Genomic DNA, 22,513 nt, shown 5'->3' on the forward strand with positions numbered 1-22,513 from the left:
AGAATACATGTAAGTGAAATATTTAATGTCTATCATTCATAAAAGTTACATCATTTACATAGGGTTCATTTGTATATAATAAAAATTTCATCATAATGAAAAATTTTCTGGAAAGTTATATGTTAACTTGTTTAACATATGCTTTGGATATACAGCTAAATAGGAATCGTTAAAAAATTCTTCAAATATTCCCTTTACAATTAAAAAAAAAAACCCTCATTCCTAAATATGTGTTTCTCTTTCAACTTGCTCCTTTGTTTGTAGTATCATATGTAGTTTGAACTATGCAAAGATTGGACCTTTGCAGAGCTCAGAATATATCCGTATACTTCCATAAATTTGCTCATTGCATAGCGAACATGTAAACTTACAGAGGATCTGTAAATTTCACTCTAACAATCTAAAAAGTTGCTGAAATTTTACGTGATAGTTTATTCTAAGGTTTATTTTTGTTGCAATTGAGGTGTTTTTTTTGTTCTTTTTAAATTTTTAATACATATCAATTGATACAATAAGAAGTCATGAAAAGTTAAAAACCAAGGAAGTCATTTTACCCTGGACTACCAGAGTTGAACCTCTTAATATTGTTCGACTTTTCTCCTAAGTACAAATTAGAAATGCATTGTGCTGCCGCTTCGGACAGTGTTCAAAATTAATTTCAATAGTGTGTGTTTGACATAAAGTTAACTATGTTTGCATCAAACAAAATGTTTATTAATGAAAGCTATTTATCATACAAGAAACAGCAAAGAGAATTCGTCATACAGAGGTGCACACTAGGAGTGACAGGTGGAAGAATGCATGCAGAGATTTCTGTTGAAAAAGGGAAGGAATAAACAATAATACTAAAATTACTGGGTTTTGATCCCTATCCGCTTAAGTGAGTGGTGGCTTTTCTCTGAATTTACAATTGGAAAATGCCATGAACAGGTAGGACTGATACACATTGGCAAGCAGGTGAAATGCAGGTTGGGGAATATACAACCACTGTGCTTGACAAATGTGCGGAATTTTTTTCTTCAATAATAATTTGCTTCAAATATGGGGTGTGCATGTTACTGCCAGGTTGCTCTGCTTATACATGATTTACCTCATTTTGTTTTAAACCACATCGGTTTAAGCCTCCATTTGTGTTAGAAACCATAAAGAACAGAATTGTTGCTAACATTCAGTAAACGACATTTAAGTTTTTCCTCTCGCTTGCTCTTTTTTTGTGTTTTTTGTTTTGTTTTGTTTTTTTTGGCTCAATAGATTTTAGCATGTGTGATTATGATAACCTAATATTGTCTTTGTCTTCACTGCTGTGGATTTCCGATCAAACTTTCCCCTTCTTTTAATACTTTAGGGAATTTTCAAACGTCGGGATGTTTGGCTGTAATGCCCCAAGATTTGTTCTCCCTGAAAAAAATCATAGTGACAATGTATTAACTACAGAGCAACTCGGCTTTTAGGGGTCTGCAATTTCTAGTTAGATTTACAAACATCCACTGGTGCTCAAGAGACCTAACATTAAATCTTAATCATATTTAAGATTTCTTTTCATGCAATTACTTTATCTGTTAGTTATCTCTCTCTCTCTCTCTTTTTTTTTAATTCTAAAAATTGGGGTGAGTCAAATACATGGGGCATTACTTTTATTCTAAGAAAATATATTTAAAGGTAATTCTAAGTTGAATTACATTGCATATGCAATGGTGTGTACATTTAAAAGGAATCAGAGGTCTGGAAATCTCAAAATTATTGGTATGTTTGAATATTTTTTAAAAATCTTGTCGTACTATTTTAATAGCTGTTAGATACAGATATTGGAAAACACTAATCCAGTTAGACCTTAAATAAAACAAAACTGCTGGGAAATAAAACTCCTTAGATTCACAATGGTTTATTCACACAAATTTAATAGGATAAATCACAATTGTTTGGTCCATAAATATTTAGGGGAGATAGTTTCTATACAATGCATTTATCAATAAACAAAGAAGCATGGACGATTTTGCTAGACCACTTACTGTACTAGAAACACGAAGCTCAATAACAAGATTATTGAATTCATCAACTATATTGGAGAGAGTGCGCACCGCTCTCTATGACACGTTTGCCCCGCTAACAGGATACACCATAAAAAGTTTCAGAAATCAGAGGTAAAACCGTACAAAACTAGTGAGGTGTCAAAGGGCTTCAAACAGTTAATTTAACAGACAACACATAGATCCTGATTTTTCACAAACTTACTTCCAAGTTATATCATAAGGCACATAGGAGAACTGAGTTAGAATTAGTCTACTTAATAAAGTAGATCTATAGTACCATATATTGTTCTGTCAAAGAACAAAAGTTATAAGTATCAATATTTTACCTGTAAAAGTGTATCAATAAGATCTCAGCCTTACCAAGGTTGTTTGGTCTGGTTAGTGGTAAATGCCCAAAGTGGGGTAGAAATATGAAAAGTCAAGATTTAAGCTCCGTAGACGATGACAACCACACTTGCTAAGTATACCACGGCAGCCACACCTTTCTTCTGTTACAGTGTTAACTTACCTTCCATCATACTTTCTTTTAAAAAATAAGCTACTTTCTGTGCTAATTTTCTAAAGACCCTGAGCAAAAGTTACAATAATGCACTTTAATGTGGGCAGTGAACTGTCAATATGTAACCACACATCTACACAGCCAGAAGGACACCTTTAAAATCTATTAAATAGCCACTTCGACCACCAGAGGAGATTTTAGAGGTCCAAAAAGTGGAGAAAATGTGCAAAGTTATTCTTAACAATCCACTAAAGCAAGACATATATCTTGACTTCTTTTTTATTTCTTTATTTATTTTTTTAAGGAAATCCACAATGTAATCGTAATTTAACTACAACGGAAGCAGAGAGATGAACATTCACCACTGCCCAGACCATTAAGATTTTCGCTTAAATTAAAAGAAAAAAAATGCTACTGTAAACTAAGAAATATATTCAGATCAGCATCCACGAGGCTTCTGAGTTTATCTACATTAAGACTAATGACTTCAAATCTCTAATGTCAGAAAGGATGTTTTTTCTGACAAATATATCAACCTGTGCCAAAGTAAAATAAAGGCAAAATAAAAACAAAGAATTCTCAGTGATGGTACTAGTCTACTAAGTTTCTTTGTTAACATTATTCACATCGAATGCCAGATACAGTATCGTGGTACAGCTGAAGCCAATCCACAGAGCTGTTAATTAAGTTACGCTGATTTTTTGACTTCTTAAAAAGTTATATTTTGCTTATTTCCACTTTCCCTGGGGGAAAAATTAATTTAGAAAGAATGATTTTACAACTACCATCTGTAGCTTTTGAAAGGTAAACGAGTCTAGAATTTCAAATTCTATCTGGAATTTCATGGATACATGGGGAGTTTAAGCATTGTTCAAATGTTGAAAAGCAACAAAGTTTTTTAATGCAAGTTTTGGATGAGAAGGGAAAGTCCCCTTCCTGGAATAGATGTCCCCCCTAATAAATGTAATTAATCCTTCCTGTTTGAGTTGCTACAAGTTAGTGCTTTCCTTTAATCATATTTCTCCTTTCAGCCGCTCCTTTGTAAGAAAAAGGAGCGACCAAAACATTTTCTTCAGTTTCACATTTTTTTAAATGTGAAGTCTTCAAAATCCCACAAGTATAAATACAATTGCAAGATTTAACAAAGAGCCATCATTAACTATCTGGTGCTTTATTAACCTAATCATTTAACTGGGTTTATGATTATCCAAAGACCACTCTCTTTTTTTTTTTCCCTTCGAGATTCCGGAAATAAGTAACATACAATTAATTGTAAGAGGCACTTAGAATGATTCGAAAACTCCCCTTACCGACTGAAAGATCTGAATTTTTTTAAACCCAAATACACTTTGTAGACAAAAAAATAAATAAATACACTTTGTAAAGGAGACAATACTGTAAACTCATTTGCCAAGTGGCTGCGGATGCTACACACCAAGCTGTTGTTTTTATTTCCCAAGTATCTCGTGGACTTGGGGGCGGGGGGCAGGGAGGGGGGGAAGGTCTTGTAAATAATAAAATAATAATTAGAATAAGAATAAAAAGAAGAGGAAGCGTTTTTTCAGGAAACCAATGTTAGAAAAGGTTCGTTAAGGTAGTTTGTGAGGGGCTCCCGGACTCGCGGCTGTCCACGTTAGAGGTCACGGCCGTGGCTACTGAGAGGGTGGGATTGGTCAGGTCAGTTAAAGTGGTCGCTGTGCCGGGCGGGGTGCGCGCGCCGCTGTCTGCTGAGGGCGGGGCTGGAAGCGACGGGCCATCAGCTTTATCAACACCCCCATTCTCCTGCCGCAAAAGGTTCCTTCTGAATTTGGCTCGAGCGTTTTGGAACCAAACCTGCAAACCAATCCCAATGGATGTCTTTACCGGTGTTTATTTTTAGACTTTGTTTTTCTCTGTCTCTCTTTCCTTTTTTTTTTTTTTTGGTAGGGGGTACAGGTTTCTCTTTTAAAATGTATATTTTAAATATAACTTTCTTTTTCTTGGGAGAGAAGGGCCTTTTTTCTCTTTTTCTCTCTTTCTTTCTTTCTTTCTTTCTTTCTTTCTTTCTTTCTTTCTTTCTTTCCCTCTTTCTTTCTTTCCCTCTTTCTTTCTTTCCCTCTTTCTTTCTCTTCCTTTCTTTCTTTCTTTTTTTTAAGGACAGACTCATTCAACTAACACTACAGATGCCCTGCACGTGCCCCCCCCCGGCCCCCCCCAGCACTAACGAGAGCCACGGAGGACAAACAATACAGAAGTGGAGACACCATGGAGATGAAGGCACGGAGAGAAGAGGCAGGAGATACACCCTGATTCATCAACCACTGTTTTTGGAGAATGAGGAGGAGCTGGGTCCCCAAGTTTCTCAAAGCACAATTCGCTCCTCTGAAATGAACATCACTGGACGGATTTCAGGCTGTTCCTGAGTCTGGCACATGGTTGGTACTCTTGACACAGGACATATTTCCGGGGCCACCAGACCCCAAAACGCCCACTATTGGCCTCTGAGATGTGGAGGAGGACCGCAGGTGAGCCACCGCACCCCGGCATTGCAGGAGCTGGACACTCTTACCCTGCTGCCCTTAGCAAAGCGACTGGACTGCCGGTCTAACCCCTGGGACTTGGTTTTTAAATGTGGCTCATTCAACAGGGAAAATACCTGCTCCAGTTGGTCGCTGAGGCCCTCACCCTACTGGGGCTTTGGGGGAGTTGGAAAAGAGGGTCGGCCTGAATTGGGGGTGAGGCTGCTTAAGACAGGCCCCCCACAAGTCTGTGCTCGGAGCCCAAGGGGAAAGGAGCCTCCAAAGCCACAGCTTGTGCAGATGACATCCCAGCGTCTGCAGACAGAGAACTGTGCTGACTTGGGAGGACCCCTCGCTCCACCTCGGGGAGCACGCAGCTGCATTTTAAAGACCCTGGCTCGCTCTCTCTTTGGGCCCCTTCCCCGAGCCCCTGCGCGATCCCAATACACCCTCTGGGACAGTCACTGAGGCGAACTCGTGAGAAGCAGTCCAGGAAATACCTGTGTGGCTTAACAGGGGAGAGAACTACTTTTACAGGCAAGGGGGAGGGAGATGTATGCACAGCCAACGATGGAGCCTTCTTACCTGCAAGACCCTTTTGGTGAGGCCGGTCTTCTGAGCGAGCTGCTTGAGGTCCTTGGCGTCCGGGTTGTGGTTGATGGCAAAGTAGGATTTCATGGTCCGGAGCTGGTGGTGCTTGAACGAGGTGCGCATGCGCTTGGTCTTCTGGGAGGGCGGGTAGGGCTGCTGGTCTCGGTCCAGGTGGTCGGCCTCGTTCTCATTACAACCTGTGGTGGGCCCAGGAAACAAACAAGGGCTCAGTGGAAACACCTGCCTCATGATGCTGTGATCGTGAACCCCCGTAGAAAAGGCGGTGGACCCAGTTAGGGGAGGTAGCCAGGCAACAGGAAGAGGTCACCCGCCCAAGTCAGCCAAGCTAACCTGTTAGCTTGGCACAACCAAAGTTTACGCCCTAGAAAAATTGTAGGTAAATCTCTTTTGCTGAACGGTTGCTAGGAAAACTTAAGATGAGTGAGTGCAGGAGTGAGAGGAACCTGCAAGAATGGAAAAGAAAAGCCCTTTTCTGATGTATTTATGTGCATCCGCCTTCCACACACAGGTTTTAGAGACTGCATGCTCTGTCTTTATTTGTGACCTGACACCCACTCTCTGAAGCCGTCTTTCTGTCACGGGGCTGTGCAAACAGCTCCTTTCCGCTCCCTCCCATCTGAGGGTTTCTGAGAAACCAGCCAGCTAAGGGCAGTTCCAGTGTTTAGCCTTTTCTGCTATTCCCACAAGCCTCTTCGTCAGGAAAAAGTTAGAAAGTGCCTGGAGGTGGGGGAAAAGTTTCACAATGAAAATGTGTAGGTTTCTTATGTCATCATAAGAATATTATTTTTGAGGGCTGTTAGCTATAACTGGTTCACGGAGGGGGCTACTTCAGGCAGAAACCCGCTTTTCCTTGGAGTTGCTTTAATAGATGTTTCCGGAACAGAATGGGCCCAGACTTGTCTTGACTCGGTTCTTGCCTGAAGGGCTCCCCACAGTGCACAGATGACAGACACCGGGTGCTCATTTCCAGGCTCACATCTTGGCCCCATTGCTCTGGGTGTTGCAAGTGGGACTCGAGCTGTGCACCTAGCTGGCCTGGCACCAAGTGGGTGGCATCTTCCCTCCCCTGGCAAAGCCCTCCTCAGCACGCAGGGCAGAGCAGCCCAGCCTTTGAAACCAGCCGGAAAGTCATTATCCCCGGAATATAAAGCTGTGCATTTAAAAGGGCATTTCCAATCACCTACTGGCTCCATATGGTAAACACGATTACCGAATGAAAACATCTTGCTAAATATTTACTGATTTGGCCAACTTCGCAATGTACAGGGCATGACAATTTCTTTTTCTGTAATCCTTATTTCAGGTATTTGTCTGATGTATATTCCGACCTGATCGGCCTGGATTCCTGGTGCATTATATTAGAATATTTAAAATCAACCTGATCATGTCCCTGGGGATGGGCTGGGGGAAGAGGAAAGAAACCTCAGAGCTGAAGTGAGTGAGGCATCTCTTAGTGTGAGCTCTTCCCCTCTGCTTGGTAACATAGTATCTGCCTGCTATGCTCTGGCTAGAATTACTTTCTAAAAAATATTTTCAGTAACTCCATACACGTGCAGATACATCAGGAAGTCAGCTATTGTACATCGCCAAATGTATTTAACACGAAATTCTTGCTCATGTAATGAGACTGGGCATGAACTAATGTCTGCTTTGTCTATATCTCCATAAGACACAGCAGTAGGAAGACACCCGTGGCAACAGAGCAGGTGAGCTCACTGACATTTGAAAGGTGAGTTCACCTTTGAGCCTTTAAGTCAAGCACAGGGCAAGAAGCTCAAAGAGCAGGCAACCCAGATTTTGCATCTTTGGTCATCGGTAAAATCGTCAGTGACTATTGATGCAAAATCAAGTCAACCTGAGACAGCATCTAAGTTAGGATACACACCTGCAAATGTCGAGCACAGACACTGCAAGCCCCACCAGCGAGAATAACATATGCCCGGAGAAAAGACAGAGAAGGTGCTTTGAATTTTAGCCTATTTCCGCCCAGTGGGGAGATGTCAAGTTCAAGTATCCAACAGAATTGCACTTTCATATCCTCACAATGGATGAAGCTGCATCTCACGGCCTACCATAAAGCTCCACTTATCTCCAGGTAACTGAGCCATATTTCACAGCCAGATTACAGATGTGCCCACAGCAAAATGGGCTAAGAGGCACACGTTAGTCACTGCAGGCTGCTTCCAAGATTTCATTCCCATCATACATAACACGTAACGCCTCCTGAACAGCACATTAAATTGAATATGACACTTGGGAGAGGAGACTTAACTTGTGTTTAATAATGACCTTCGCCATCCTCTGCCCCAAAGTCATATTTCTCAGAAATGAGTTTGATGTCTAACCTAACGGCACGCTCATTAGCCTTTAAAATGAAGTTTGTGAAAAATAACTGTAGAAGGGCTTGATAAAATTTTTCTCCGAGCATGCGTTCTATTTCCATTATTGATGACTTTTTAATCAGCAGAGAATCTTAGTTCATTAAACACAATAATGGGTCGTGTTTTCACCCCGAATACAATGGGGTGTGTGAGGAGATGGTTAGCACTGTATCGAACAGACAGGACTCGATGTGATTTGTCTGAGGCGGTGTTATCACTTACATTACTCAACTTAATAGAGCAATCCATTTCCTCCACGCAGTGGCTCCGTGCAGTATCCCGAGTGACGCGTGTGCAAGTACAAACGCGTTATGTAAACCTGCTGGCCATTGTGTACCCCCTGGGTCTACTTCCAGAGCTATAGGGTCTCCCCCCTGACTTATGAGATGAAATGATAACTCTCTTCACACTGGCTTAAACAGAAGTCCCAAATACCCAGCTGGCATTGCCACATTAATGAGAACTTCTCACTATTCTATTTTGCAGTCACTGATGAAATGGTCGCCTCTACTAACATGAGCCTCTGCTCCAAGGCGGGGAACCTTCTGAGAAGTATCTCATCCCTGAGAGACCACCAGGGGTCAGTGCGAGGCTAATTTCACAGCTACCAGGAGCTTCTGAAATTTGGACGTGAAGGGAGAAACTAAGGAAGGGACATTTTGAGAAGAGGCACAAATGTTGTCTCTCACTTAATGCTCAAGTACCCGAAATGAGAGATGCCTATCCTAAACTAAATCTTTTCACCCCGGGAGGGTTTTATTTCAATCCAGCATTCCAAATAAACTTCCCATGTCTCTCTCTAAAATATGTGCCTATTTGCAGAGATAAAACTAAATTAGGAATATCCTCGTTAAAAGGCACTTGCCTTATGTCAAGCACCAACTGGTCTTTGCCAAGGTTCACATTTTCTCTGGAAGTCTTCGAATCACAAACATATTTCGTGTACATGTTTTTTGCAAATATGTCAGTGTGTAAAATTTTATTTGGTATCAACGTTACTCTTTCCAAGACTAGTTTACATGGAAGCAGAGATGGCCGCATGAGATCCAAAGGAAGCCGAAGAAAATGAGCTCAAACTGGGAATGCATTTTATTTTCTACCTTTCAAAGTTTTTAATTCGCTGAAGCATTTCTTTTGCTCGTTTTGTGACAAACTGGCATTAGATTCATGAACATTTTTTAATGTTGGGTGTATTTTCTAGCAGGCACCTTTAACCCCCCTTTCTCTAGATTATTTCCCCCTGATAGTGAAGAAACATATACTATTTGCTGGTATCTCTGGGGAGGGTCCAGAAAGGACGGGGTGGGTTAATTAAAAGGCATCTTGGACTAGTCATGTAGAAACCCCTTGGCATGAGGGAGGCCTCAGCAACTTTTCCTCCTTCAAGAGCAATGAAGCATCAGCCTTCTTGAGAAGCTTGTAGCAGCACTAATTTGCAAACAAAAGACCGAAATGGAAGGGAGTTTTCATCCTTTTAAAGAAATGAATTTGTACTCAGAGCAGGAAGAGAAGCAAAATTCTGCTGTCCTCAGAGCTATTCGGATGGACCGTTCTAGCATAAAGAAAGGTCCGAAGCAAAATCAAATGTAGCTAATTAGATTAAGTAAACAGGCGAAAAGCCAGGCCAGCCACCATTGGACAAGAAATGTCCTTCACCTTTCTGGACTTTTCAGAAGCTCAGGGATGTCCTGCTTCCAGGGAAATGCAGGTGATGTGCATCTCTCTCTCTCTCTCTCTCTCTCTCTAATTAGGGCACTAGGGCCTCGGTGAGTGGCTCCAGATTCCGATGTCATCTTATATTAATAAAGAATAATTACTGCCCTGCCTGTCTTGCCCCGGGGACCACGCATCAAAGGAGACCAAGCAAGCGCGCCGGGCAAAGCGGGCCCCGAACCAAAGCCCTCGCCTGAGCTCAGCGGGAAGAGCGCGAGGCCGCGACCCTCCGCCGGGGGTTGGCAAAACCCAGGGGCACCCGCCGCCCCGATACAAAACCGCCCGGGTGGGGGCCGTGGCGAGCCGTTGGCCCTTTCCCTTCGCCCAACGACCCTGACGTGAAACCCTAGAGACAACGGCAGCCGCGCTGGGCTCCCCATCCCTGCTCTCCTTGGGGGCCAAGCGCGCTGCCCGAATGGATCCGTCCCCTTCAGTTAATTCAGCCGAGAACCCGGGAGCGAGCGGAGCAGAGGGCTGGAGAGGCGCCCGCGCACCTAGCGGGTCCAACCCTGAAAACTCTGGGCTGGGAGCAGGGCCCGCTCGCTCACTCTGGTTCTGTGACCTTGGGCAAACCACTTCTCTGGTTTGCAAGGGACGCTGTTGAGCCAGGACAAAGATCAGGTGTCCTACCAGGCTCCTGGGGGCTGGAAGGGAACACTAGCAAGATTTGAGTGTGCGCTGGAGGCCCAAGCTTCTGGCTGGTGTCCAGGTGCTCACGGGGCCAGAGTGGGTCGCCAGAGAGAGCCACCAAGACCCCTTCCGGCAGAGCGCTGCCTCCTACCCGCTGGGGTTCCCAGACAGCGGCACCAGGGCCAGCCCTCAGGCTCCCCAAAGTTGACCTAGGGCTTCTGGCGCCCTTTTCCCGTGGCTGCGGCTCCCAAGAAGAGCTGCCACCCTTCAGAGTCAGACTGCCCTTCTCGGGCCTGCCACCACCCTCACCCGGGGAAGGCTACCAACAATAAGACAGGGGCAATCGGGAGAGATGGGTGCTGACCCATGTGCCCTGAACAGCAAGGGAGAGGGGCACTCGGTGCCCTGCGCCCGTGTGGGGTTTTTAAAGAAAAGGGGGCATTGGTGGAGGACCAAAGAGCAGACGCCCCCTGCAACCCCAGGGGGCCTGACCCCATGGCCTCTCTCTACTCCTTGGGGCCCAGATTTCTGGCTGGTTTACCGCATGGGGCGGGAGCTGGCGGCGGGGCTGAGGAGGAAGGGGCAGGGCTGCTCAGCAGTGGACATGGATTCCCAACCCCCAGCAGCTTTTCGCCAAGATGGGGGTTTGGGGTTTCAACCTTCTCGCCAACTGTTTTCCTGATGGACTCGGGGCGGTTGAGCACAGCCTCTGCCCTCTAGGCAGACTGGGGTTGGGCTCTGAAGATTTTCTCCTGTTTTTCAGTATTACGGAGAACCTTCTCTGGGGTCTGTGCGGTAGCTTCCACACAGGAATTGCCCTGGGGCTGCTTCGCTCCCACCAGGAGCCAGAAACTAATGGGCAGCCAGGACTGGACTCCGCCTGTCCGGGAGGTCGCCGCAGCCCCGTGGCTGGTCAGCAATGTGTTTTTCGACACACCCTAAGTAAAGGTTTCTCTCCCTCCCTCCCTCTTCCTCTCGCTCTCTCTCTTCCACCCTTCCCAGAGAAAGGGACAGCAGTGAGAAGGGCCTGTTAAGCAAAGCAGATCTTGGACGCGAAGAAGCTCGGGGCAGCAGCGTCTAGACACGCAGGTGACGGGAAGGACCCACCTGAGTTGTAATTGACGATATCCACTCCCAGCGCCGGGCTCTTCCGCTTCCGGGGCCGCCCCTTCTGCACCGTGCCCGTGCCGTTGAAGTAAGGCAAGGCCAAGCCGCCGCCCTTGGCCGCCAGCTCCGTGTAGCTCAGTGGCGCTGGATACTCCCCTTGCAAGAGGGTCTCGAAGTGGGCGCGACAGTACACCAGGCTGTCCTTCATGCCAAAATGGTCGCCCGTGGTCAGGGTCTTGTTGCAGGTGGAGCAGGTGAAGCAGCTCAGGTGGTAGACAGAGTCTCGGGCGCGCATGACCATCTCGGAGGCAGAAATGCCAAGGTGGCAGCGGGCACATCTCTGCACAGAGAACCTTCTGGAAGGAAACAGTCGGGTCAGGGCCATGTCCCATGCGTGACAGCGGGGGCTTGGTCAGCAGTGGCCCAGGTCTAAGGCCAGAGAGCTCCGGAGAAGAGGACAGGGCCCTCTTGGCCATTAATTTTATTTGCTAATTGACCTGTTCTGATAAGCAGGACAAAGAACCCTTACATTAAAATGAGGAGAATCAGGCAAACGATGCTCGGTTTCCTTCTATGTGAGATGGGGGTTGAGGGGGAGAACTGCGCTAACTCACAGCGCTATGGAAAGAATATTAAATTGCAATGAAGGTAAAAAACGGCTCATCCATCACGCAGCATTCAGTGAACGAAGGGGGGGAATTACGTGTGGATGGGGAAGTGTGGGTGCAGCGCGCAGGCAGCCCCGGAAAAGGACTGTTTTGTAGAGGAAAGCGGATTCTTTTCTAAGCGCCTCTCCCGCTCCGGCTGCGCGGAGCCGGGTCACCTGCTCCGCGTGCTCCTTCCCGATCCAGCCCAGCAGCGCGGCGGGGAAGGCCCATTAAACACGCCTGCCAGGCAGTCTTGGGGTCTGGCGGGCACGTTCCCACCAGCGGGAAAGGGAACTGGGAGCCGAGTGGCCTGGCTTCGGCAAAGACAATCATTCCTTTCCATGGTCCTGTACACAGTCTCCCGCCACCCTCGCAAAAACGCAGCGCCCAGCGGCTGCTGCCGGGGCCACCCGTTCAGGTCCGAGGCACGGAGCTTGCCCAGTTCGCAGCAAACGGAAAAATCCCGCTTTCCTCTCGGAGGCCGGAGACGCATTCATTTCCTCTTCCGGGACCCCCCTTCCCTCCAAGAGCTGCGAGTGGCCACCGGAGCGCGCGGGGTTCCCTGCGACCCCGGGGTCCCACTGCCCACCCATCTTCACCGCCCGGGTTGTGGCTGAAGATGTGTGAGTGGACTTCTCTGGTCTCGGGACCGATAACCGTGCCCCGAAGGGGCGAAAGTTGGGGAACCGAAAGGAGGTGCCCCCCCCCCCCCGGCTTCGCGCAGGTGGCCCCGCCAGGTGGGGAAGGGCGGGGGTGGGAATACCTGTAGTAATCCTCCTTGCAGTAAATGCTGCCGTCCTTGGCGAAGCAGGTGAGCTCAGACTCGAGGGCCAGTTTACATTCGCAGCACTTCAGGCACCTCAAGTGCCACTGTTTGTCTACGGCCAGAAGGTAGTACCTGTCGGAGATCTTGCCCCCGCAGCCGGCGCACAGGGCGGGCTTCTCCGGGCTCAACGGGGGCATGCCCTGCAAGACAAGCACGGCGCAAGCTGAGAAGGGCGCGGGCCACCGGACAAGGGGTCCTGGGCGTCACCCCCGCCCTCCCCCCGCCCCCACGCGCTCAGATGCCTGGCCAGAGGCAAGGGCCACCGCACCAAGGACGATGTGGGGGAAACGTTTGCTAATTTTCCTTTGCAGCTCACTCCCTTTCTGCGTTGTTCGCTGGATCCCTTGGCATCCTCTGGGGACTAGTCACCTAAGGACATGACGGCCACCTGGAACCTCTTTTTTAAAGGCCAAAGAGCGAATGGATTATAGTTTGGTGGATGTCTCCGAACTCAAGTAATCACAAGATTGTTTTTTTTTAAGTGTGGCTTTCAACACACACAAAATAAAATCGCAGCTGTTGTTATTGAGGAGTGGAAAGGAGGTTTGAGGGAGCACCTATTGTTTCTAAACACGCGGTACTACGATCCTGTTTCTCGAAGTTCCCATCAGCGTGAAAAAGAGGGGAGAGATCTTTATAGCCGAGTTCATCGTTTGGTCGACATTGTTTGGATGGGGATGTATTTGGCAGAACTTGCTTTCCCTAATTTTCTGGGATATGGTCCTCTTCCTAGTCAGGGGGTGAAGGGCCCGTGTTTGGGTCCTTTGGCACAGCGCCCCGGAAACATATATACCCAGGAGACCTTTGTCCTGAAAACCTGTTTAGTGTCCAGAGTCAGCTTCCTGCCTGCATCCCCACTGAGGACGGGGAAACTTCACCTAGACGAGCCCCGCCCGTGGAAATTCGGAATGCTGCTTTGTGTTTCTGAACGGGACGGCCATGAAATGAAAGAGGGGAGAAAAATCTAACCTCCGGACATTTCCTTCAAGACCAGCAGAAATGGGCTGGACTTCCCCCATAAAAATGTGGTGGGCCTGGAAAAGTAAAGTTTCAGCCTTGACCCAGACCTGGGGCACGCACTGAATTTGTGTTTTCAATGTAGAAACATCCACCCACTCGAGTCCCTGGTGGACCCCAAATACCGCTGAGCAGCCCTGGGCCATGCACCAGCTTAGTCGGAGCTACAGTCCCCCGCGCGGTGCCTAAGGACCTGCGCGGTGCTGGTCTGCGGTCATTTCCTGACTCTCGTAGTTTTTCTTCCCCGGGTCATAAGTGGGAAGGGGCAGCTCATAGATTATTAATTGGGTTTTTTTGTTTTTTCTGTTGTTTTTTACGGAGCGGACATACCTCTTATTATTATGAATAGTAGTGATGGTGATGCTGGATCCCACCGTTCAAGGGTTAGTAACGTTCTGGTCCTCGGGCTAAGGGCCCCGCTCCGCCGGCTTTTTATTAGGCTTCCTTGCAGAAGACTCGCGTCCCGCCAGGGACCCGAGAGCGGTCCTTACTCGTTAAAGGGGCCCAGCCTAGCTACCAGCGACCCCGAAAATCGCTAGGTTTGGAGATGCCGAGCTCCGAATGTCTGGAGAAGTGGAGGTGGCCCCGTCATTTCTAGTCCACTCCAAAGATCCCGTCATCAGACCCGAGACCAGGGCCACCCGGCTCCCGCGTGGCCAGGACGCCTGGGCCGCGCGTCATCCGCCCACAGTGGGCTCCCTGCTCGCGCTTCGGGCCGAGATCCTCTCCGGGGAGGCACCCGGGAGCCTAAGGGCCCGGACACCCGAATCTGAGGTCTGCAGACGAGGACATCTCCATCCTCTCGCTCCCTCACCCCCTGCTCTCCCGGGAAGAGGAGCGGCGACGGTGTCGATCGCGGGGTCTCAGTAGCGGAGACGTTTCAAGGGAGAGAGAGAGGCCGGTGCTGAGCCCCGCAGACAGGCTGACTTGAAAAAACCCACCCGCCAGCCTGGCGTGGTCTCCCCACGACACGCCATTCTCCTTGAACCGCCGGGAACAGGGGCTCCAGAGCGCGCACAGCTCCGGCATCGACAGCGTTCTCCTTACCGTGTCGCGGCCGTTGAGCTGCGCGCCTTTGGCCAGGCGGGCCTCGGTCTTCGATCTGCGCTCCATCTCCTCCATGATGCCTTGGATGTGGCCTCCGGAGATCCCGTGGAAGAGCATGGCTGGGGGGCGGAAGGGACACACGTTGTCTTCTGCTCGGCACCCCACTATTTCCATATACACGCACCCGGGGCTCTCAGCTCATCCGAGGGAAGGCGCGGCCGGGACCGCGGAGGCTGCGCGGCGCGGGAGCGCAGAGACGCTCGGGGACCCAGGGCAGGAGGGAGAGAGGGAAGGAGAAAGAGGCAGACAGAGTGGAAAATAGTCTGGTGGGAGAAGAAAACGAGTGAGGGACAGAAACCAGAAAAGCCGCCGCGGCTCCCCGAAGGAGATGTGCAGAAAACAAACACGCCGGGCGGAGGGAGGGACAGGAGGCGAATCTTACGGCTCCGAGAGATCGAGTTACTAATGAGAAACAACTGTAGCGAGGGAAGAAAACAGAGTCTGCTGCGGAGAGAAAACAGTTTTGGACACAAAGACGGAGAGAGAGAAGTGCTATTTTCAGCGGTCCCTAGCTGCTTGCAAGTTCCCAGTGCCTCTAGGTTGGGTTGGGGACTGCTCCTGCCCGGGCTGTGTCCAATTTGTTAAGAGACTAAAGCCAGCCCATTTTTGATAATTTAGTAGGAGGAGTTCTCTCCCCGGAGCTGCCACGGAGTTTTATTCAGACAACAAAGACCTGTCATACTGCTCTCAACCCCCTGGTGATGGGCAAGCGGGGACAAACATCGCAGAGTGGGGGCGGGGGGGAGGCCGCGGGAGGGGGCAGTTACATCCCCCAGCGCGCGCGCGCGCACACGCACACACCCTTCCAAGACTTCCCAGCAATCACATTTTCAAGGAGTCCTTATTGTCCCCGCCCTGGCGCAGGAGGCAGAGAGCCGGCCAGTTAGGTCCAAGTTCAGGGTCCGACCCCCTAGCTCAAAGCAAACAATGTCGGCTCCAAACTTTGGATTTCTTCATGCGGACTTTCTGGTCCTCAGCTCACGGGACCCCAAAGAAGTACACCTTGGACAGCTATTCCTGCACTCCCCCACCCTTCCTCCTCCGTTCACTTTTTAAGAAGAAAGTTGCCTCACCTCCCTGAGAGGACCCGACCTTCCCAGCGGCTGGAGAGCCGCGCCCCCTGCCCCGAAGTGAGAGAATCGTGCTGGGGCTTGGAGAGCCTCTGTGTCTAGAGTTTACTTTCAGCAAAAAGATTTTCTTTGAAAAATTAGTGTGGAAATGGGTGTGGACTTGTGGTCACATGTATGCAACTGGCCCAGGCGTGATGTCTCACTCTCACCCAGCGTGGGTCTGAGGGACAGCGGCTGGTGAGTGTAGTGTCCCCTTTGAAACCTGTCAACGTGGGCAGCCACTCAGGACTCCCGGGAGCTTGGGGCATGCTGTCCCCACTGCCCTGGCAGGAGAGGGGACTTAAGAAATGGGACACAGCTGCATTTAGGAGGATGTGAGGGGAGATCGTCACTGTGGAGGAGGAGGTAAGCGCTGACCCGCACCGTGGCAGACCTGCGCCTCACCAGAGGCCAGATTGTTCTGTCTCCCTCTGGCCCTGGCAGTGGCCGCCCCTTCTCCGCCCTATTGAAAAATGTCCACAGTCCTCGGAGACTGTCGATTCATTCAAACCACCAGAAGTCCCCTAGTGGCCCGAAACTGGAGCAGCGGCAGGAACCAGCCCAGCTTTAACCAGAGAGGAGGAAGCAGAGCTGCTGTATGCCCCCTTCTTCCCCTTTGCCTGCCGCTGTCCCACCAGGTCCCCACAGCCATCCTGGGGGCAGAGAGCTGTGTCCTTGCACAGCCTGGGTACCTCAGGGAGTCCCCCGGTGGCAGACTCGCTCCCCTCTGTGGGAAGGACTAGGAACTGGGGCCAAATCTAGAAAGATGTGGAGGGGGCAGAGAGGGAGAGGAGGAAGGGAGGGAAGGAGGAAGGAAGGAGGAAAGGAAGAAAAGAAGGATGGAAGGAAGGGGAACCCTGGGTATGGCAGCCTGAGTTCTTGTCCCAAAGCACCGTTTTCTGAAGGTGCTGGAGTCACCTCTTCCGTAAAACCCAAGACCCCACGCTTCCCCTTGCTCTTTTCTCAAGGCCAGAAATAATGTTATTTGCAGACTGGACACCGTTGTGGCCGTGCCGGTGCCAGAATGCAGCTCATAAAACACAATTTCACACAAAATGAAGCCAATCAAGGGAACTAAGCTGGAGACCTCCCCCCTCCCCTTGGCAGCCCGAGCGGACAGCAGGGCAGCTATTTACTGTAAGTAATGTAATTAGCCCCTTTGGATGGAAATCAATGAGCTTTGCAAACCAGCACACACAGGCGGAGGGACCCAAGGAGGGGCCGGGTGGCCCCCTTTCAGAGACAGCAGGTCCTGTCACAAAGGGGCGATCGCCTCCCACAAGTCAGTGGCTAAAAGGACTCAGACCCTGTGGAGGAGGAGGAGGAGGAGGAGGAGGAGAAGGAGGAGGAGGAGGAGCTGGAGGAGGAGGAGAAGGGGATTCTGAGAAGCACATCAGTCCATGAACCCGAAGAGGCTCCAAGGAGAAAGTAAATACGGGACCTCCATCCAGACACTTTCTCCAGTTTGTGGGCTGAACTCTTGCTCCCTTCTTCTCCTCCCTCCCTGACCAAACATGGGGGGGGGTGGAATTTGGTTTGGTTGTTCTTGGATTTTTTATTCTGTTCAGCAAAAGGAACAAAGAATCCAAGAACACCACTCTCTCCTTGCAAGAGATGAGTTTGGAGACTCCGCAAAGTGAAAGTTTAACAAACAACTGCAGGGAAAAGCCAGAACTTTGTGAAGAGTGTCCAGGGCAGCCAAAGACACAAGTCCTGTGAGTCCTTCATTCATTCATTCATTCATTCATCCATCCATCCATCCATCCATCCCTGGGTTCCACACCTATTTGTTATTCATCCCGTAGGTACTGAGCAGGGCAGGGCTCCTTCTGCAACCAGTTTCCGGCTTGAATCCCGGCTATGCCTGCTTCTTCTTATAAAAGCTGGGTAATAAGTTCCTGCACCCCGTGGGATTTGCTACTTCCCATAAAGAAGCCGACTGCCGGGATTCCTTCTTCTCAGCCAATACAGGAAGTTTGCAGAAAGCTAGGGGTGGGGCCGGGGGCTTCAGGACTTTGGGAGGTCCTTGTTAGTTGTGCGGAAATTGCAGCCCAGCCTCCTCCTACAGCTCCTTAAAGAGGAAGGGATAGAGGATGCCTCAAGAATTGCATGTGTGACCTGGGGTGTGCTACCCTTTTTGTCTCGGAGCCCCAGAAAATTATCAAAGAGGGTAATTCCCCACCTCACCACACCTCACTCTCAAAGGACAGGAAGCGCTTTATGGAGAGCATCTCTGTGGCTCTGCCTTCTTTCACCTTCCACGGAATGACGCCTAGTGCTCCCTAAAAGTCGTCTGCCCCACCCTCAGCCCGAAGACAGGGTCTCCTCTGTGGACCCAATGCTCCATTCAGAGCAACGGAGGCCACCCTGGGCCGGGCTGTGCCCCGGCCCTGCTGGTTACACTAACCCACTCCTCTCGGCTCTGCCAGCCACGCATCCGGCTACAGCGCACGGCTGCGCTCTGCCGGATCCGGGCAGGGGCTGGACTGAGGACTGGGAGTTCAAGGTCCTGAATTCTCTATCTACCAGGACAAGGGCGGGAACCTTGACCCCGCTCGGACCCAGACTCCCCAGAGGGAAGGGCAGAGGGTGCATGGCTTTGCCCAGGGGCTGCAGACCAGCATCTCTGGGGAGCCCAAGCAGCTCAAGCTCTCCTTAGATTTGAACTTTGAAGGCCAAGACCCTGTGCCCTCGGATTTGCCTTTAAAGGGCAGGGGTCACCTTTCCTCCTGACCCCATTAAGCTGGTTGAGGAGGAGCCCCTTGGTTTGGAAGGTGCAGCGACTGCAGTTTTGCCGCATCGGGCACTGCGGCGAGCACCCCAGGGCCCAAGGGGTCAGGGTGCTGGGGCTTGGGACCGCGCACACAGCGCGGCGCCTCCCAGCCCTAGGCGCGCGGCTGCGCTGGGTGGGCTGGGAGCTGATGGCCGGGAGGCGCCGGGCCTTTCTCCAGTCGGTGGACAGAGGGATCTCCCTGTGCCAACCTTCCCCACCAGCGAGCGTGGCAGGTCCAGACTGGCGCTGCCGCACGGCGCGCCTCTGACCGTCCCACGATGAGGGACTCCTTCACGACCGGATAGGAGTGGGCTGGGGGCTCTGCTGCTTGGAGGGGGCGAGGGCCGCGCAACCTCTGCGGGCCGGTGGCTCCGTGCGCTCTTGTCCTCGCACGCTCTCCGTCCCCGCAAAGCCCCTCCGGCCTCCTGCTCCCTTCACGCTCCTTCCCTCCGGGGCCCCGGGTTCTTCAGCCAGAGCTGGGCCGCCAAGTGCAGAACAGCGAGCCTCGGACGTCCGTAGCCCCTTTACCTGCCATTTCCGCGCCGCCCCGGGAACCACGGGGCATATCCCGCACCGCGTCCGATGAACCAGCTGCGCGGGCGCTGGAGTGAACAAAAGCGACGTGGGCGAAGCCCGTTCCCAGTGAGGCCCTACTCAGTGAGGACGCTGTCTTCCCTGTCCCCTCGCCCCTTTTCGGGAGGGTCGGAGCGCAGCCCTCGAGACGCCGACAACTCTCGGCTCCGGGCACCGAGACCTCCGTCCCCACCCCCGTCCGCACCTCCGTCCCGCGGATCGTCAGAAATTCGGAAGAAAGGCCGAAGCAGGGAGACCGCGGCCGAGACTGTATTTGAGAGCCTACGCAGCGCGGGATAATTTCTCAGACAAATACGCACCCAAAGAAGGTGCGCACGCACACGCGGGTGCACCTATACACACTCACACACACGATGTGCAACGCCCGCCCAAGGAAAAGGACAGAGAAAACGAGAAGGACCTTGGCATACCACTCACCTGCCTCCAGAGTCGTGCCGTTCAGCATCCTCGGAGCCGAAGGGGCTGACCGCGCCCGGATGGCGGCAGCGCTACAGAGAGGAGCCGCGCGTCAGCCCAGAGGTGCGGGGGGTGGGGTGGGCGCCCGCGCCTCCTCCCACCTAGGGGGTCATCCGAACGGCTACCGCGCGCGACCTCAGGTGCCCGCAGTCACGGGTCCCCGGATGCTAGGGGCTTCCAGCCTTCCGTGCCCGCCCAGGGCAGAAAACTGCTCCTGCCAGGACCCCGCCCCCTCCATCCTGGTCTTACCTGGAGGTCGGAACGTTCCGCCTGGAACCTGGGCGAGGGAGGGCGGGAGGCGGTGGCCGGAGGTGCTGGCCGGTCCCCAGGTCTCCCGAGGGTTCCTCTGTTAATCCAAATAAATAAACCTCATGAGCCGTTGGATGGGAATCTTTCTCTCTCTCTCTCTCATCCCTCACCTCTGACCGGCAGCTCTCTCCACCTGTCTTTTATTTTCTGTTTATGCTTCCAGCTCGAGAAGGGGAGGAGGTGGAGTGGGAAGATGGACCCCCGGGCCGGAGCCCGGAGAAGCTCTCTGAGTCTGAGTCCCGCCCTTCCACCTCTCAATAATCCGGGGAGGTGTTAATGGAGGCCTCGCCGTTACAGAACCTCATAAAGCCCCAGCATCTTGAGGTTTGGGCGCCGCAGGGGGCTGAAGTCCGGCGGCGCGCCCTGGGCTCCGGTCCCCAGCCCGCCGTGGCCCTCCCCCGAGCTCCCACCTAACAGATGCCGCCGGCAGCCGAGCCTGCCTAGACGGCGAGGGGCGGTAGCTGGTGCGGGGAGCTGGGCCAAGCCATTGATTGATCACCGCACATTCCAGCCCCCCAGCCCCCGCCCCCCAGGTCCTTCATCACTCAGCGCTCCGGGCGGGGCGCGGAAACCCAGCTCTTTAGGGTGCGATTTGCGCTCAGCGGGGCGTTGTCGGGGGTCTGCGCGCTGGCCGAAGGCAAGGAGGTGGAGATGGCTATTAACTTTCGCGGGGGTGGGGGGAGCGGTGGACCGACTCAAACCCGGGGAGTCGAGCCTGGGGGCAGACGGACTTACAGATCCTGGACCGGAGGAGTCCGGCGTGTTACCTGGTCTCGGGTGCCCGAGGATCTGCGTCGCCCCAGCAGCCCCCGGCGCGCTCAGGCCACGGGGAAGCGGTCGGAGAACCCGGCCTCTGGCCGATGATTTACCCACTCCCCAACCCAGCGCGCCCTGGCAGCGGCAGATGGGGGCGCGGGATCACTGAGAGGCTCCCGCGCGGCTGGGGCAGGGGATGTGAGCAGCGAGATTGGCCGCTTCAGGATGCGGTCCGGGTGACGATGCCACCCTCCCTGCCCGCCCCTCCCCGTGTCCCTACAGCGGCTCCTCCGCTGTGCGTTCGTCCACGGCGCGGTGAGCTGGGGACACCCGCGCGCCTACGAGCCGCGTGCGATAACAACACTCGATGTGGGGCAAGTGGGGCTGCGCAGGGGTGGACCCACCTCTTTGCCGGCCGCCAGCACAGCTGTACAGTTTGGGGGTGGCGATGGATTCGGCAGGAGCCACGAGGCCAAGCCCTCTGGCTTCCTCTTCCCGCCCCCAATCCCGAACGTGGCTCGGGGAACCCGGACAGAGTGCCTCTCTCGATCCGACCCGATCACTTGGCTTTCCCAACCAGTCTCACCAGACAACTAGTCCGCTAGTTCACCTTCTAAGGTCCCCTCATCCCGACTTTCCCCTCCCATCCCAGCCTCCTTAGCTTCTTCTCTCCTCGATAACACCCCCCTTCTCCCGCATCTCGGTCCGTTCTCGCAGCCAGCGAGGGAACAAGCCTGGCGGGTTCGGTTGCTATGGTCGCTGTCGAGGCCATCGGGTGGGCGGGTGGATGGCGACACGCACCCGAAATCGCTTAGGTGTTCTTGTTCATCTCTGTCCTAAGCAGCTCTCTCTGCCTCCTTTTTTGGGTGGCGAACTATTTCCAGTATATGGTAAATACATACATTCTGCACACAGGCGCGCGCGCACACAGGCGCGCGCACTGAACCACACGCTGCGCACACTTTAGAATACAAATTTCGGGTGGGAAGATGAAGCCGTCAGGAACCTCCCAATATCCCCCTACAGCCAGGATGCCGGGTTCACGGGCTTTTACACCCGGAGTCTCAGGAAGGGGGCTCCGCGAGTCTGGCCGTTTTGGGTCTTGAGATTAACCTTGAAACCGTTAGTGGGGACGCGGGTCTCCTCAGCGCGGGGTGCTCCCGCGAAGGCAGGGCGTCCAAAGCGCCTGGGTAGGCTGGGCATCCCAGGGACCCCCGACCCCTAACTGAAAAGCGGCAGGTCCTTCCACAGCCTCTTGTAGAGATCAGGCTGCCCACCGAGGCGTTTTGGGTGCCGACATCGCCCCCCCCCCCCACCACACACGTAAATATGCCTTTCTTTTTTTCCTGAGCCGAGATGATAGTCTGGGCAGAAGGACCTTTGAACTGTTGCCAGGAAGTGAAAACAATTGCCCCGAGTTTTAAGTCCCCCCCCCCTCCGTGGGCAGGT

At 51.9% G+C, this 22,513-nt stretch overlaps 1 protein-coding gene across 4 annotated transcripts; it reads right to left on the reverse strand.

Annotated features, from left to right (window-relative positions):
* Positions 1 to 899: 899 nt before the first annotated feature.
* LHX9 (LIM homeobox 9) lies at positions 900 to 19,988 on the reverse strand. Of its 4 annotated transcripts, none has more exons than XM_024576095.2 (6): positions 19,961 to 19,988; positions 15,008 to 15,126; positions 12,881 to 13,083; positions 11,471 to 11,826; positions 5,613 to 5,815; positions 4,105 to 4,362 (listed from the first exon to the last, which is right to left on the reverse strand). In XM_024576095.2, the coding sequence occupies exons 1-6, from the start codon at positions 19,986 to 19,988 to the stop codon at positions 4,105 to 4,107; spliced, it is 1,167 nt and encodes a 388-aa protein (XP_024431863.2). The 4 variants fall into 4 exon arrangements, with proteins under 4 accessions (XP_045040465.1, XP_024431863.2, XP_024431864.1 ...); XM_024576096.1 differs by lacking the exon at positions 19,961 to 19,988 and adding an exon at positions 8,710 to 8,715 and having other exon boundaries at positions 15,008 to 15,124; XM_045184530.2 differs by lacking the exons at positions 4,105 to 4,362; positions 19,961 to 19,988 and adding an exon at positions 900 to 1,398 and having other exon boundaries at positions 15,008 to 15,181.
* Between the last annotated feature and the right edge of the window lie 2,525 nt (positions 19,989 to 22,513).

Source organism: Desmodus rotundus, chromosome 10 (assembly GCF_022682495.2).
Source record: "Desmodus rotundus isolate HL8 chromosome 10, HLdesRot8A.1, whole genome shotgun sequence".
Lineage (NCBI taxonomy): Eukaryota > Metazoa > Chordata > Mammalia > Chiroptera > Phyllostomidae > Desmodus > Desmodus rotundus.